General features: G+C 41.3%; 2 protein-coding genes across 4 annotated transcripts in view; both read left to right on the top strand.

The window, feature by feature from the left end:
- TTBK2 (tau tubulin kinase 2) overlaps positions 1-13137 on the top strand; it is a 201838-nt gene extending 188701 nt beyond the window's left edge. For all 3 annotated transcript variants that reach the window (XM_004380675.2, XM_023735188.1, XM_023735187.1), the window contains 2 exons: positions 3496-4778; positions 9789-13137. In XM_004380675.2, coding sequence (XP_004380732.1) covers positions 3496-4778; positions 9789-10251 — 1746 coding nt within the window. In that variant the 3' untranslated portion in view covers positions 10252-13137. The remainder of the gene's footprint in view (positions 1-3495; positions 4779-9788) is intronic.
- The window catches only part of CDAN1 (codanin 1), a 20174-nt gene continuing 12606 nt past the window's right edge, over positions 10447-18014 (top strand). Inside the window, exon 1 of the mRNA XM_004380735.2 lies at positions 10447-10547. Coding sequence (XP_004380792.1) covers positions 10447-10547 — 101 coding nt within the window. The remainder of the gene's footprint in view (positions 10548-18014) is intronic.

The raw sequence follows: 18014 nt of genomic DNA, 5'->3' as shown, positions 1-18014 counted from the left end.
CCTCTCCTAGGTTCAAACTTTTCTTCTCCAGCTTCCTTACTGGTCTCAGCTTCATAGAATTGAAGAGAGTTGGGGCCTTGCTCTGGATTGGGCTTTGGCTTAAGGGAATGTTGTGGCTGGTTTGATCTTCTATCCAGACCTCTAAAACTTTCTCCATGTCAGCAATAAGGCTGTTTTGCTTTCTTATCATTCGTGTGTTCACTGGAGTAGCACTTTCAATTTCCTTCAGAAACTTTTCCTTTACATTCGCAACTTGGCTGACTTTGACACAAAAGGCCTAGCTTTCAGCCTGTCTCGGTTTTCGACATGCCTTCCTCACTAAACTTAATCATTTGTAGCTTTTGATGTAAAGTGAGAGACGTGGGACTCTTCCTTTCACTTGAACACTTAGAAGCCATTGTAGGGTTATTAATTGGCCTAATTTCAACATTACCGTGTCTCAGGGAATAGGGAGGCTCGACAAAAGGGAGAGAGACGGGAACAGCCAGTCAGTGGAGCGGTCAGAACACACATCATTTATCAGTTGAGTTTGCCGTCTTATATAGGAGCGGTTCATGGTGCCCCCAAACAATTACAGTAGTAACATCAAAGATCACAGGTCACCATCACAGATATAATAATAATGAAAAAGTTTGAAATTACCAAAATGTGACACAGAGACACGAAGCGAGCACATGCTGTTGGAAAAATGGCACCTATAGACTTGCTCAATGCAGGGTTGCCACAAGCCTTCAATTTGTAAAGAACACAATGTCTCTGAAGTTCAATAAAGCAAAAGTGCAATAGGACGAGTTATGCCTGTGCACTGCCTTGGGAAGTAAAGGGAGCCCATTTGAGAAGTGTTCAAATATATAGTCTGTCACTATCACTTGGGAGAGGTTTTGTGGAAGGAACCCAAGCATTCAGTGGTTGAGTGATTTACATATTCAGCATCTGTTGAGCTTCTTCTGTGTGTCAGGTACTGCGGCAGACACCAGGAATAAAAGGCCTAGTGAGTCACATCACTGCTTTCAAGTGTCTTCAGTCTAGTAAAGGAACACAGTTTAAGTGTTACAGGTGCTGTGATAGAAGTCTGTATAGGCTGTGGTGGTCAGGGACGGTTGAATTAGATTAATCCTTAAAATTTCTTCCAACACTGTATGAAAGGGCTAGGAAAAATGCCTGTTAAATCATATAGCCATGTATGGGATTTGTAATTACAGGCCAACCAAGAAATATTTCTACTTCAGTCCGTCTTTTCTGGGACTTCTATTCTTTGGAAGTAAATTGTGGCCTACTTATGATTTCTGTTAGCCCCTACAAAAATTTTATAGCTTCATATCCCCTTAAATACACATTACACTGTAATTAATGGGTAACTGTCTCTGGGGAGTGGGATGACAGAAGAAGGGAAACAGCAACTTTTGCTTTTTATTTACTTAGGTTTTGAGGCATGGCATTTTCAATTTTACCCACCTCTGTAGAGTCTGGAAACCCTGGTGGCATGGTGATTAAGTGCTACAGCTGCTAACCAAAAGGTCAGCAGTTCAAATCCACCAGGCACTCCTTGAAAACTCTATGGGGCAGTTCTACTCTGTCCTGTAGGGTTGCTTTGAGTCGGAATTGACTCGACAGCAATGGGTTTTTATAGTAGTAAAGACTAGGAGTCCTTGGGTGGTGTAGATGGTTAAGTGCTCAGCTACTAACCGAAAGGTGAGCAGTTTGGATCCACACAGAGGTGCCTTGGAAGAAAGTCCTGGCGATGTGCTTCTGAAAGATCCCAGCCATTGAAAACACTATGAAACGTAGTTCTACTCTGAAACACATGGAGTTGCCATGAATTGGAATCAACTGTTATTAGTTTAGTTTGAATGTAGGGATAGCCACCAACTTTGTTATTTGGCATTTAGTTTAATTTCACATATTTTTCTTTCCACTAACACTCTTTGGATCTTAAAAAGTAAATTACTGTAGCTTTAGGTTTCAATATCATGATTTTAAAAATATACGAGAAAATTGTCATCTGCCTGAATATATTTGGGAATAATGAGAGAGAAAAGTATGACGTGGCTTCCTGAAGGGTGGCAGCACCGATAGAACTTAACTGCCTTTTTCCCAAGGTTACTGTAGGTCTGGGCTTACCGCAGAAGGTCATGTCCGAACCCAAATAGCCTATCTTACAGTACCTGACAAGTACTCAGGACGCTGGTTATATTCGGGAGCTATTCCAGGATGTTAGTTAGATGTTTTCTCTCTGGTCTGGGCTTTGGAAAAGCTTTACATGTCTTAAACCTAGCTGTATTCCTGACACAAAGAGAAACACATCCAAACATCTTCGGTGACTGTAGAACCACAATGGTTTCTTGGTGCCTTTGGGCTAGAGATTGAGTCTAGGCTAAATCTCCCATGACTGCTTCAAATTTATTTTTCTTTGGATTCAGACCAATTTCTATATTTTTCCCAGAACTTAATGGGCTTCATTAAGTGATTTGAACTTGCTTGATTTTTTTCCCCCTTACCAGTTTGTGTAGTTGACATTTTCTGCCTTCTTACATGTTACTTTTAACAAATGTGAAGATGTGGAAACTGTAGGTGTCTTAATACACATAGAATTGAAGTGACCTCAGGGGAAGGATGGTAGAATTTCACTTTATCATAGGCTTTGTTCTTAAAATATTAAAGAAGATTTGAAACATTAGTAAATATCTTTGCATGCTATTGTTTTTAGGAAGGTGTGATATTCCCAACATTGTTTAATAGATAGAGTTTATGGGAAATAAATTGCATGACTTCCATAAAATGCATGAAAATTTCAGGTTTTTCAATTTACAATAATTTGTCAATGATTTTTTTCCTTTAAGTCTTGTGTCTGGATTCTGGCAGGAAATAGATGGCACACGCAAAGGTACTTGGAGAAAATTAAATGAAAGGAACCTTTTAGAGATGTGTGGGCAGAGTTAAGAGAACAGATGGGAGCAGCAGTAGGGGGAGCCATTCCTACCATGAGCCCTGAAGAGGAGGGTGGGCTGCTAGTGGACCCTGGTGACAGGGGCCCTGACAGGGGCTTGGCCAGGAGTGGTAGAATGTAGCCACCACAAAGCTGCAGTCCCCAGGACGGAAGCAGGGAGAATTAAAGAACTAATACTCAGACTCTCTTTCCGCCAATTCTCTGATGCTCCATTGGTATCACCCATTGGCAAACTGGATCAGCAGTCAGAAGGCAAGGGAGCATAGATGGTACAGCCTGTAGAAGTCAGTTTTCCAGTACACGAAACAGGCTAAAGAAAGAGCAGAATGAACCTAGGAGACTGTTCTGCACAATTCCTGAACAGTGGAGCTTGACTACGATCTGTTTTTATTCAGAATTTCTCCTTTTAAATATGAGTTGGGTAGATCTGGTTGACATCTGTGCTCCTCTTATAAATTTGAACAGAAAATACCATGTTAAATCTCAAATCATGATCTTAATTTATATTCCACATTATTGCATTTAAATTTTTTATTCTCCTTCTCCAGATTACAATTCCTAGACCTTCTGTGGCATCTACACAGTCAACTTCAGGGAGCTTTCACTGTGGTCAGCAGCTAGAGAAGAAAGATCTTCAGCCCATGGAGCACACTGTGGAACTTTACTCTCCAAGGGAGAACTTCCCTGGCTTGGTTGTGACAGAGGGTGAGCCTGCTAGTGGAGGATGCAGAACAGACCTGGGGCTTCAGTTAGATCATATTGGTCATGACATGTTACCCAAGGAAGTTCCTATTAGAGAGTGTGACAAATCCCAAGACCTGGGACAAAGAGACCTTCCTGACCATAGCAGACAGATTGTGAGAGAATTTGAGAGCCTCCCTGGAGAAACTGGAGAGAAAAGCATTCTTGTAGGGTCAGATAATGACGATGAGAAGTTAAGTAAAGGGCAGTGTTGTATTGAGATCTCCCCTCTCCCAGGAGATTTGGTAACTATAGAAAGGGATCACTCAGCTACTGCTAAACCTCTTGATGTGACAAAGACACAGACTTTTAGTGTGGTGCCAAATCAAGACAAAAATCATGAGATAATGAGGCTTTTGGCAATTGGAACTTCAGAAATTTCTCCAAGAGTCATTGATCCATATGTTGAAGGACAGATGGGCCAGATGGCAGCAATGCAAAAAAGTAAGGTATCTAAGGATGATGACATCAAGAGTGAAGACTTGCTGGGTCATCAAGGAGACCTCTCTACTTTTTTGCACCAAGAGGGTAAAAAAGAGAAAATTGCTCCTAAAAATGGAGAAGTATTTCATTGCGTTTCAGAGAATGAACATTGTCCGCCATCCCGGAAGGATGTGGTTAGGTCCTCCTTTGTAACTAGACACAGCCGAATCCCTGTTTTAGCACAAGAGATAGACTCACCTTTTGAATCATCTTCTCCAGTCTCTGCAAAAGAAAAGCTTCTCCAAAAGAAAGCTTATCAACCGGACCTAGTCAAGCTTCTGGTAGAAAAAAGGCAACTCAAGTCTTTCCTGGGTGACCTCTCAAGTGCCTCTGATAAATTGCTAGGGGAGAAACTAGCTACTGTTCCTGCTCCCTTTTCTGAGGAGGAAGTCTTCACTCCCTTTTCGAGACTGGCAGTGGACTCTCACCTGAGCAGGTCAGCCGAAGAGAGCTTTCTGTCACCCATCATCTCCCAGTCCAGAAAGAGCAAAATTCCAAGGCCGGTCTCATGGGCCAATACAGATCAAGTCAATAGCTCCACTTCATCACAGTTCTTGCCTCGACCACCACCAGGAAAGCCACCAACTAGGCCTGGAGTGGAAGCCAGGTAATGCCGTGTGCTTTCCCATGTTAAGTGTGTGACAGTATCTCTGTGTCTGTTTTATCTAATATGCTAGTGGTTCCATTTATTTTTTGCCTCCTCTGGCCATCTGCTTCATTCTGTCTTTCCCAGACTTTATAGCATACTGTAGTGGTAGATGTCAGACTGATTCAGGTTACTTTTTGACTCGCGCCTTTCTAGCAGCGTGAACCTCATTTACCTCATCTATAAAACGGGTGAGACATTTGCCTCAAGGTTTTGAAAGGATGAAATAAGTTAACATAGATCGAGGGCTTTGCGCAGTGCTTACTTAGAGTGCAATAAAGGTGACTTCTCTTTCCAGTCCAGTTTGGCCAAAAAAAAAAAAAAAAAATTTGCCGTTGAGTCACTTCCAACTTACGGCGACCCATGTGTTTCAGAGTAGAACAAGTGCTCCACAGAGTTTTCAGTGACTGTGACCTTTCTGAGGTAGATTGCTGGGCCTTTCTTCTGAGTTACCTCTGGGTGTATTCAGACCAACAACCTTTCATTTACGAGCCAAGCGCTTAACTGTTTGAGCCACCCAGGGGCTCCTCCATTTTGACCAGATACTCAGTAATTTTCTAGCCTTTTATAGCTAGAATCTCACTTTAACAAATATCAGTATGATGTCAGGTTCTATGATGAATACCATGTCTATAATTGGATGAATGGGCCCTGTTTATACTGTTTATCTGATTATAATGAAGTAAACAAAAATCTTACAAAAAGTTTCCCTAGGCCCAATAATACGTACAACCATACATAATAAAGACACTGCCTTACTGTGTAGTATACTTGCTTATTTAGATATCCTCATGATATATTTGAGCCTAGAGTGATGGTATTTTGAAGAGGAGGAAAAGCACTGGAAGGTAATAAACCAGAGCTTCCCTTGAGGCCATTGCTCACCTTCACAGGGTAGGATGGTCAGAACCCTGGGAGAAGAAAAAGAACAAGGATGGTCTTTTAACAAAAATAAAGTGAAAATTAAAATACCTTTACCTGAAAACCACTGTCTGGTCCAGACAGTATAACAGGAGGCCTCTACCTGTTATAAGGACTTCGGAAGTGTGATAAAGTAAGATTCTGTCTCTGTCACTACCCAGAAGAACTTGCTACTCTTCCCTAAACTCGGTTTAGTTTTGACTTGGCCTAGGGTTTCTGGTCCAGGGGTAACCAAACCGTGGATTGAAGTGTCACTGGGATTAGACCTCTGCAGGAAGAATGGTGCTGAGTAAGCTGCAGTCATTTAGCTGAGACATTTTAAAACAGTGATTCCATGAACAGTATTCACTCATCCTCCTTCATCTTCTGCTTGGCATCTATGCTTAACAGAGATGGTATATCTGTGGCTTAAGCTGCATTGGAATGCAGTTTAAACAAATCTTAATTCTCATTTATTACTTAGCACTTTTATGTGTCCCCTAAAAGTCGCACTTTGTAACCAAGCTAAGTGTGACATTGTGCCAGCAATCACAGAGCTGACCGGCCTGGAACTCATCTGGGCCTTGGATCTTTCCTGCTTAGGTCCTGGCACACAGAAATTGTTTCCATTCCTCATATTTTACTACGGTAAAACCTGCAAAAGCCAGAACCTGTATAAAACAGAAACCTGTCAGAGAAAGAAAATGCAAATATTTTCCAGTAAAACGAGCAATAGAGTAGGGAGAAGACTGAACCCTGTCAAAGGTGGAAAACTTGCGAGACCAGGAAAAACAAGGCAGTCCCCTCGAGTTTCGGCTCTCACAGGTTTCATTGTCTAAGGCCCGTGAGGGTAGGTGTAACCAAAGTGAATTTCATGTTACTATTCAGAGTTGACTAGATGGTGGGGAAGGAGGAGGACAGAAAATTCAGAGAGTAAATGTGTAACTTGTTGCTGACCGAGATGTGATTACGGCCCTTTATGCCCCTGTGCCCTGCAGGTGCTGATGCAACCTTGGAAGTTCTCCCACTTCCTTATTTCAGCAGTTGGAAGTTTAAGTGCTTAAACAGAATGGATTTTAGATCCTTAGAGCATTTATAGGAGCCCTGGTAGCGCAATGGTTAAGAGCTATCTATGGCTGCTAACCAAAAGGTCAGCAGTTCGAATTTACCAGCTGCTCGCTGCTTGGAAACCCTGTAGGGGCAGTTCTACTCTGTCCTATAGGGTTGCTATGAGTCAGAATCAACTCAGTGGCAACGGGTGTGGTGTCACAGTGGTTAAAATGTTTGGCTGCTAACGGAAAGGTTGGCGGTTTGAACCCACCAGCTGCTCTGCGGGAGAAACGTGGCAGTCGGCTTCCCTAAAGATTTCAGCCTTGGAAACCCTATGGGGCAGTTCTTCCCTGTCCTACAGGGTTGCTAGGAGTTGGAATCGACTCAACGGCAGTGAGTTTGGTTAGGTTTTTAGAGCATTTATATTTTCTGTAATCCCATTCATCCTTAACCTTGCCAGTACTCAGAATTTCTGTTTAGAACCATATTAAAGAACTGTTTATTGAATCATAACTTTAAAAAAATCATTATTGGTATTTGTAAATTATAGAAAAGAACATGTTTGTTGTAAGAATTGAAAATAACACAGAAATATATGAAGTGCACAGTGAAAGCCCCTTTCATCTCCCTACTCAGATATACACACAGGCATGGAAATTGTTTAAACAAAAATGAGATCTTGTAATAATATTATTCTACATGTGGCTTTTTAAAACCTAATATATCTTGGGCATTCTTCCACGTTGGTACGTATAGACCTATCTCACTCTTTTAAAAAGTGCCATCTAATATCTCGTGGTATAATTTACCATAAAGTATTAAACCATTTCTATATTCATGGACATTTACAGTGTTTGCAGATTTTTGTTTTTATAAACAGTACTACAGTGAATAACCTTGAACATAGATCTTTGGCACCTTTGCCCACATTTTTAGTAGATGCCTAAAAATAGAATTGCTAAGGTTTGCATATTTATAATTTTATAAATATATTCAAAGTGCCCTCCCAAAAAGGTTGCCCTAGTGATTCATACTCACACCGCCTGTAAATGAGCTCTCTTCTCTACCCTCTTGGTAATATCACTTGAGTTTGGGGGGTAATCTGACAAGCACGTTACTTCATTGATTTAATTGGTATTCATTTGGCTATTCATGAGACAGATCTTTTCATATATATTTTTACTTGAATGGCTTTTATGAGTTGTTGGCCTTGTTCATGTCAATTTTCTATTGGGTTGATTTTCTTATTAATTATTAATCCCTTTGTCCACAAAATATATTGAGGATGTTTGATCCTAGTCTGTTGCTTGCCTTTTAACTTGATTTATGGTACCTTTTGCTTTATAGAAAAATTTAGTGTTCGTGGAACTGAGTATCTTTTATGGTTTCTGTGTTTTATAACAGGCTTAGGAAGGTCCCTTCAACCCTAATATTTAAAAAAAATATTCTCTTCCAATACTTTTATTGTTTTGTGCATCTTTAGTCCATCTGGAGTTATCATCCAGTAAAACCTGTGAAAGCTGGATCTGTGTAAGGTGTAAACCTGTCAGAGAAGGAAAATTCAGATATTTTCCTCTAAAGCGAACGATAGAAAAATGGTAAGACTGCACCCTGTGAAAGACTGGGAAGAACAAGGCAGTCCCAGCGAGTCCCAGCTCTCACAGGTTTCACTATACATGGTGTGAAGTTGGTGATACCCCAATGCTCATTGCCCGTAGAAACACAAGTACCTTTTTGGGTTCAGTGCTCTGCTGCTTCGGTTTGTCTGTCTGTTCCTCTGCTGATATACTTATTTACTGTAGTTTTATATTGGCGGGGCCCTAAGGCTCTTATTACCGTGTTACTTAGTATCACCACTGAAGTCCTTATAGCATGCACTATAGTTTACAAAACTATAATAGATACCGTTTTATATGATCCTTAGGCCAAACCAGAAAGCTGCCTAGGGCAGAGAAGACATTGCTGTTCATATGAATACTCTTTAGATTAGAATTCTGAGTTGCCAGTCAGAGGTGCAGTCAGTCCCCCACATCAGCCCTCCTGTGTCCCGGACTGTTGTCAGGCGAGAACCAAGGCCAGGAGAAACCAGTGACCACTCTTTTCTTTTGGAAATTACTAAATATGGCTGAAATACACTTTTATCTATGGTTGCTGCTCTTCTTGGTGAGTGCAGTTCATGTTGAAGACTTACACTGTGGGATTTAATGTTTGCACATATACGTGCAGAATTCCAGTCCTGAAACAAAATGGTTTATGCTCTCCTGTGCTAATGTACGCTAGACACAAGTCATGAAGTTACTCCTGAAATTAGAATAGCGTACATGCTGGGAGGGAGGAAGATCTGGCCATCTACTTCCGTAAAGATTACCGCCAAGAAAACTCCATGGAGCCCTTCTACTCTGTCACATGGGGTCGCTGTGAGTCAACATCGACTCAACGGCACCGAACATCACCTAAGCGCTTTCGCATAGCAGACATTCAACTACCTTCTTTACACAGTTACAGCGCTTGGTCTGCTCAGTGACCCTGTGAGGTAGACAGTATTCCCATTGAAAGCTAGGAGACGTTAAATCATTTTCCCAGGGTCATATAGCTGATATGTGAAAGAGTGACACTTTATCCTATAAATGTATTTTTTACATTGTATTTTTGGTGAAAGTTTACACAGCAAATTAGGTTCCCATTCAGTAGTTTCTGTTCATATTGTTCAGTGACATTGGTTACATTTTCCACACTGTGTCAGCATTCTCATTATTTCCGTTCTGCTTGTTCTGTTTCCATTAATCCAGCTTCTCTACCCCCTCCCCGTTACCTTCTATCTTTGCTTTATGGTAAATATTGATGGTTTGGTCTCATATAGATGATTATTTAAAGGAGCACAGTACTCATGGGTGATATTATTTATTGTATGATATATTTTATGATTTCACAGAAATCATACACTATGATTTGGACCACTGTGACTTTTTAGGCACACTTGAAATGAATTAAAGTGAAAATAATTATTTCTGTTCTCTTAAGGCTACGCAGATACAAAGTCCTAGGGAGTAGCAATTCCGACTCAGACCTCTTCTCCCGTCTGGCCCAAATTCTTCAAAATGGATCTCAGAAACCCCGGAGCACTACTCAGTGCAAGAGTCCAGGATCCCCTCACAATCCAAAAACACCACCCAAGAGTCCAGTTGTCCCCCGCCGAAGTCCCAGTGCCTCTCCTCGAAGCTCTTCCTTGCCTCGCACGTCTAGTTCCTCACCCTCTAGGGCGGGGCGGCCCCACCACGACCAGCGGAGTTCATCCCCACATCTGGGGAGAAGCAAGTCACCTCCAAGCCACTCCGGCTCTTCCTCCTCCAGGAGGTCCTGCCAACAGGAGCATTGCAAACCCAGCAAGAATGGCCTGAAAGGGCCTGGCAGCCTCCACCACCACTCGGCCAGCACTAAAACCCCCCCGGGGAAGAGTAAGGCAGCCAGTAAGCTCAGCAGATAGGAGCCGGGCTGCATCTCTTTGCAAGGTGTGAGATCTTCCTCCTGAACCTGATGCATGTTGTGTCCTGTACTGTCTATTTAAAAAATCAGTGTTGGTCTTCACTTGCAAAAAAAGTTACATGATAAATTATTTATAAGAAGACATAAATATGTGATAGGAATTACCTGAGGCAGGCAGCAAGCAGATCAGGAGTCAATGCCTTTGTGTAAGAAGCGGCAACCCAGCAAATCCAAGGGGGAGAAACTCATCAAACGAGCTCCCATTTTTTATCTGCCTTTGAAACAGAAGAATCGAGGGTAGGAGATAAAATGGAATTTTAAGGGATTTGACCCAATTTTTTAAGACTCAGAGATTATATAGCAAAAATGAAACTTATTTTAATATTTTCATTCAAAACTTACAACCTTGAAGAGTCAGTATTGCTCAGATATTAGAGTATGTGTAAGAAGTCTGGTGCCAGGAGGCCACTGCACACGTATTTTTGACTCGTGAGTTTATCTAGTGTATTGAGAAGTCCCACCTTTACTTTGCCTTATTCCTACTACCCTCCATGGGTCTCACATTTTAAAGTTAGTGTTTCTCACCTGGTTCAATCTCTTTCCTTTCATTTTAACAGTACTTTTAGCAGCACATGCTGGCAATTTCAAATCCAGCTACCTTTTTTAGTCCCCTGATAATTTTCCTGGAGCAGCATTTCTTAACCCAGTATATTTTTACTTCAAAAAATAACTGAGAAACATAGGTAAAGAAAAGGTCTAAACAGAGGTGCTTCGTAGGCTGTAGTGCTTTCGGCAGAGAGGGACAGATTGTGGAGAGACAGCCTTTAAGGTAAAAAGAACCCTGTGCGTCCCTGCTGCGTCTCCTCTTGTGGAGGACAGCTGGCCAGAGCAGACCTTGCTTCCTTAGGTCTTCCTGGTACAGACTCTTCCCAGTGCCCACCTCCAAGATGACACCAGGGAAGAACAAAGTTTACAATGTGTCTTTATGCTTTTAGAGAGCTAGAAAGAAAGAAAAATTAGGTATATTGAGGCTTATAATCCTCAAACTGTGTATTTTACACGTTTAACCAATAAGGAATGAATATCTGAGGAGACAAATTTAGGCTAAATATTTCTTTTGATGTTTTATTACCTGCTTTTCCTGGGCTTTAGTTTGAATTCCATGTAATTTAAATTTAGGAAGCTGTAACAGGGATCTGATTTGTTCAGATCTCACTCTGCTGCTGCCAGGTATCAGGCAAAATTAAATGACACCAGACTTTACAATGGTCTCTTTTATATTCTCTAGGTGTTTTGTGTTGTCACGACCTTATTAAGGTCAGAGAAATTGGTCTGCTTGCTGTTGAAATTTGCCTTCTAGCAAACATCTGTGCTTTCTCTTTGACCTTGTTTGCTGCCAATCCTAATACGGTTAAATTGGAAAAAAAGAAAAGAAAGAAATGTATTTCCTCACCAAGTGAACATATTCTAATGCTGCATCAAAGCTGCCCTGAAGCTGCACTGAGCTTTCCTTGTTCTCTTTATCTGTGTTGAACTTTTTAAAAAAAAACAAACTCAAAACACTTTTGAGGCATATATGGTCTCCCATAAGAAACGTAGCATAGTGTGGAATCTTCATTTCCAGTTTCAAGCACTGCAGAGGAATGTAATAGATAAGACCTATTTGCTATTTAACTTAAGCAGCTGTATTATTGGAAGGCCAATCCCTCTGTATTATATTGTATAATAGTTGCTATAACACTACTTGCATGTCTTCCTGGTAAATTATATAAATATTTATAGAGAGAGACATATGCTTATATAAACTCATTCTTTCTCATTCTCCATTTGTAATTTCAAGATCACAGATGGTGAGATTCCTTTTCTATTGTGTGCCTCGTGTACACTTGGGCCTTGCCGACCTTGGTTTTCTGAAAATATGTTCTTGGCATGTGATGCCTCAGATTGTTCTTGCCTTCCCTGTGTACGATGCAAGGGTTGGCAGACCTTAACGAGCCAAGATGTAGTATTTAATTTTCACTTAAAGAAGATTTTAATAGGGGGCAAATTACTGGCAACACTGGTTCACAGATACGCCATGTTAGTCACATAGTTTTGTCCTTACAGTTGGAGTGGATAAACTGGGCTGAAAATCATGGGTCTGACATGATGAAGTTTTAAAAAAAATCTCTTAAAAATTGCCATTCTACTTCTTTTCACCTCACTTTTTTCTTGATGGTGGTGGGGGGTGTAACCTACAATTAAGGAATGATCTTTTTTAATTTTTCTTTTCTTGTTGTATTAGCTAAATTGTACTAAAAATAGCTGGCTTTAAATCCTGACCCCTCTAGTCAGAAATGTGCCGAGGCGGCTGTAACTGTGGTACGCGCGTTATTTCAGTTCTCCTTGGCGTTTATCCGCTGGCAGTCAGAACTGACAGTGATGGCAACGTGGCAACTAAACGTTTTCTTTCTTGGTTCCTTCCCTTTTCTGCCAGTCTCCCCACTGTGTTGCCCCCTATTCCTAGCACTGACAAACTCACTAAAATCCAGAGGTCAACAGTGTCCTTATGTAATAGTATTTTATTTTACGTGTAGAGGAAAGAGGTAACCAAAGATGTTTCTGCTCTGATGCTTTTAAAACATACTAATAATATCTTATGTATCAATAAATCTACTCAAAAATAGTGTCCTACATAGAGATGTTAGGGTTTTTAAAAGCATAGCTTGTGCTTTAGATGTTAGATGTCTAAATGCAGAAGTAGCAGCCCTGAATGAATCACCTTTGGCACAAGGATTTTTGTTTTTCTTTCATTTTAAAGTATGATGTAGAGAATGGGTTCTTTAAATTATTCTTTATTTATTTTTGGTGTTTTTTTTTAGTAATGGCGTATTTCAGTTTTCAGTAACAAACACAGATCATTCCAAGTAATTTTAAACAAGTTATGTTATTCTACTTAAGAGGAGGGGCTGGCCATCGATCAAAATCAAACCAAACTAGACAAAAAGTCATATGGGGCAGAGGTTACAACTGTCTTCTAAAGATCAGGCGCCCCCTGGTTCCTCCTGTCCAAACCAAGTGGCCGATCATCTAGCCACACCTGCCCCTCCCCGCCCCTTCTCTAATCCCTTTGTTGTCAGCTTTCTTGAGTTTGGCCCTGTAGAAAATATAGTAGCAGAATAGCTACTTATCTAGGTTTTCACACAAAAAGTGTTACAGGGTGAAGGAACTGGGTGGAGCAGAAATTAGAATGAGTGACAGGCTCAGTCCGTTTAGGTGGCATTCCTCCTGAATTATGCTGCCGAATCTCCAGGGTCTACGAATTTGTTGAAATATTGCATTTCCACAGAGTAATTTTTTGCACAGCTGAAAGGCATCTCACTTTAATGTATAGTGACTAAAGGAGGGCCGTTGGGCCACAGCAGATGTAACCTTAAAGCACAGATTAGAAACACCTTTGAATGGTGAGATTTAGGCAGATACTCATTCTTAACTCTGGTGAGCAAGCCGGCCGTGCTGACAGTGGCGGAGCTACAGTCACTGTTTCTTAAGTTGCATGTTGTGAAGTGAATTTTTTTGTAAAAGTTGCCAAGTTAATCAGGCCCTAAATAAGTAGCAAAATGGTAATTGAGATCCACTGTAGTCATTATCCACTTTATATTATTTGCTTTAAAATACTAAATCTCAGCTGCTTATTAGTATTCAGTGGACTAGACGTGTGGCATCTCTTTCTGTTTAGCTCCTAGCCACTATGGGGACTTGAGACTCTTCAACAGTTGTGAGAAACTCCAGGGCACAGATTTTTATGCTAATGTTTGTATGGTTGCCTTCAGTCTACACGGAAAAAGTGTACTTGGTGCATGTTTTATAAACCCAGACAGTCAAAACCATAGTTAGTTCTCCTATACTCAATAGCTTTGAATTAAAAAACAGGCGCTTTTTTCCCAAAGGCAGAGGATTCTAAGTTCTAGGAACTACACTCCTTATCTAACATTAGAAGTTGGTGATTGAAACAGGATCCAGAATTCATAATTTAACGGCTCAGGAAAAAGATGCATCTTACTCTGGCTCTTTGAAAGTATGTTTGTAGGTAAGTCTAGACTTAGTGTTGGAGATACCAGTTTTTCACATTTTAAAACCTTTTTTCATTCCTTTATATCTGTCAAAACATGGCCTATATTAGAAGACCTTTTCTTGGTTATGTTCCTGTATTTTGGAATGAAGTTGCTTGCATTGAGTCTTTTAAAAGCTGACCGTTTCTATCTGCATTTACCATGGATGTGTTGGCACTGTGCCTAAGGAGAGATGCTTAGTACCGGAAGCACTGCTGAGATAGACTGGTTGAGGACAACTGCATTGTTTAACTTTCTTGACTTTGGCTCTATAGACAATATAGTAGCAGAACAGCTACTTATCTATGTTTTCATATACAAAACATTACAGGATTAAGGCATGTGGTCCATACATGTTAATATATACCCAAGTTGAGAAACCAAAGGTGCATATTTAGACCTTAATTTAGAGAAAAGGAACAAGAGGCAGTTCCAGTCCTTAGACTGTATCAGAGGATGTAGTGCATGGAAAATCCCCGAAGGTTGTCAGGACACCCTGCTTCCTTGTCCTCACTCAGTTAGAAGCCTGGTGTGTACCTTGAGAATGTGGGAACAGAGTAGAAATCGTTACGATTGAGTATTCACAATACTTCAGCTGTTCCTCTGGAATGAAGAGAAATGTAACCCAGGGAGTCTTGGGGGCCTGCAGAATCTTGCCCAGCATTGCTGGGAGAACCTGCAGAAGGTGCAGGGGGAATTCCTGTAGTTCTCAGGTAACTCCAGGACATGGGACAAGGATCCTTTTCACTTGAGAATTTGGATGTTGCACACCTCAGTCCCTGGCTAGTCATGGAATGTTGACATTAAAGTCTTGGCCCATCAAGATACTTTGTAATTTAGTTGTGATTGTCTCTCTGTGAAGCAATTTCTGCTTCTACTTTTAAAATATGTAAACCTGATGTTTGCCTATCCCCCTTGAGAAAATTTGTATCAGAAAAAGAATGTGGTGAGATTAGGATCACTTTGAGGTTACACATCACCTCAAGACACCAAAGAGCAAAAAGTAACATTTATTCAATAATGATTTGAATATTTCCCTTAGCTTTTGCTGGATCCTTGTTCTTAAGGATACATGTAAAAGAAATGAAAGCTGTCTCCTCATTGCCCTGTGAAGCTTTGCAGATAACAGGTTTCTGCCTCCTCTTTAATTGGAAATGTTAGTGTGGGCACATATGTGTCATTGGCGATGCTGACCGTGCTTCCCAGATGCCCTAGGCCAGGTGAACAGGATCACCTTGACCACAGAATAGGCTCTTCTGAGACAGATCTTCGAGCCCTTGTGACTATAGGATTTGTTGATCACATAACTTTACACACTGATGGATAGGAATTTTACCTATCTTTTTAGTAGGTTAATATTGTTTCATATTGTGTAAGTGTTCACTCACCTAGTTAAAAACTTTGAGTAAACCAAGTTTTTATATAGACAACTCTTGCCATGTGATGCTTTCCCCCCCTTATAATGTGGAATTTAAATCCTTAAAAATTCACATACAGCACTTCACCGTATCTGGAGTCTCCTCACTCACCCACAGGGGTTAAACCCGGCTACTGGAGCTTGAATGATTTATTTTAGGGAGTTATCCACAATGGGAAAGCGCTGGGGACTTTTTCCAAAAGTATTTTTTTTAAAACAGTTCACCAGATAAATACATTAATTCACTAAGCAAAGAAAGCATTCAGATCTACAAAGATAAGTTAATGGAAATATGAAACTGTGTCGTTTGCGGCTCTGAGATTGGACTGGGTGGATTGAATAAAGAAGTAAAAAGATCAGACAGCCCTGGGCTTGAGCCCTCTCGCATCTCGCTGGTAACAGTTCCTGCTCCTCCTCCTGATGCCTTTGCTCAGCTAGCCAGTGTCTGTTTCATTGGGCCATTTACGCTAAGTTCCTGGATTTTTAGGAAAAAGGGGAGAGGAGGGAAACATCTAGGTTCGAATTAGAGAAAAACCTGAAAAGTTATGAACTGTTGGCAGCTGTTAAATAAGATTCAGCCACAAACCAGAATTCTCTCGTTGAGCAAGACCAATGAGTTAGAATAGCTGACTATGATAATGCCATTTCTTTTCTCTCCGTCTTCTCCTCTTCATGAAATCAGAGAGATGAGACACTGCTCTTTGAAATACCTCTAAAGGTATTGTATTGGGTCCCTTTCCCCTTTAAGCTGCCCCCTTTATTCACTTTTGCTCAGGCAGCCAAGGACATAGCGTATTGGCAGAAACCTGGAGGGAGGGCTTTTGTATAGGCCATCTGTACATAAAAGTGTAATTATTTATTTAATTTTCCCATTTGTATCATATTAAAGCCTTGTACAGTGTTTTAAGTTCTGTTTTAAAATTATTTTGTATTTTATTTTTATAATCTAGTAATAAAAGATTCATTCCGCATGCAAACTCTAGTTCTATTGGTGTGATGGTTTGGATTTTAAAAGTGGGAAATATTTTTCTAATTGAAAAAAAAGGTATTGACTGCACCAGAAGGTACAAGATCAACAGGGAGCAGAAAATGTTACTATAAATGCAGTACCACATCCAGAAGTGACCTAGAAAAAGCAGCACTGGACTAAGTAGAAACTAGGTGCTCAGCATCCCTGCAGGTGAAATCCAGGGTGTGTGGAAATGAGAAGATGGTCCCCCTTGTAATACAACTGAAAGTGGAAGAAGCGCCTTTCAGTCCATCATCGCATCAATGCATGGACGCACCTTTTCCTTCTCCACAGGAAACACTAGAGCGCTTCCTGCTCCCCACCGCCTTTTGCCTATAACCTTCCTTTGCACCCGAGGAAATGTGTGGGACACGCACACGGGCATAGCTTCGCCCCTCCTGGTTTGACCTAGAATGTTAGTCTCATCTGTTTTTCTGAGCTCAATGTCTCCTACGTTTTTCAAAATAAGGGAGATTAAAAAATAACTCAAACTTCCAGAAGCTAATCATGAAGGTGCCTATTGACAACTGCAGAAGTAGTTAACTTGATGTAACCCCATTACTACAACGTGAAAAGGAGCGAGTCTGTGTGCAGGGTGGCCTAGGCGCTTTAAGGGTTGGTGGGCTGGGGATTATAAAAAGCCTCCCTGCAAGAATTCTGTTCTAAATGGTCAATCAGTTGATGGTTAGTGGAGAAGAACCCGTGGGTACACTTGGGCCTAGGGATTGAAAACTCAGCCATTGAGAAAAACAAGGTCAAAATACGAAGCTGGCCTATGTGGTGACTCCTATTTAGAGTTAAAAACAAAAACCCGTTGCCATCAAGTCGATTCCGACTCAGCGGCCCTATAGGGCAGGGTAGAACTGCCCCATATGGTTTCCAGCAAGCACCTGCTGGATTCGAACCGTCAACCTTTTGGTTAGCCGCCAAACTCTTAACCACTATGCCACTAGGCTTTCCACCTTTAGAGCAGTGACGGTTAAATCTAGAAAACTTTAACTCTTCCGCTTATTGCAGAAGACGTAAGCTGGTAGTCTGATTTCGGAGAGTTGTTCACCTTTACCATCCGCTCTCCCGGGCTCTCGGTCTCCCCCGTCGCCCCAGAACTACTTCCGCCCCACCGCAGCTCCCAGACGGCGTTCGAATCCCGGCGCGTCGCCCTCTGGCCACAGCAGCCGGGGCGGGGCCTCACCGCAGGCGGTGCGGCCGCAATTCGCAGACCACGCGGCCTACGCTGAGGCTTCGAG

Source organism: Trichechus manatus, unplaced genomic scaffold (genome assembly GCF_000243295.1).
Source record: "Trichechus manatus latirostris isolate Lorelei unplaced genomic scaffold, TriManLat1.0 scaffold00076, whole genome shotgun sequence".
Taxonomy (NCBI): domain Eukaryota; kingdom Metazoa; phylum Chordata; class Mammalia; order Sirenia; family Trichechidae; genus Trichechus; species Trichechus manatus.
The sequence above is the reverse complement of the archived record's forward strand: the minus strand, read 5'-3'. Positions and strand labels throughout refer to the sequence as shown.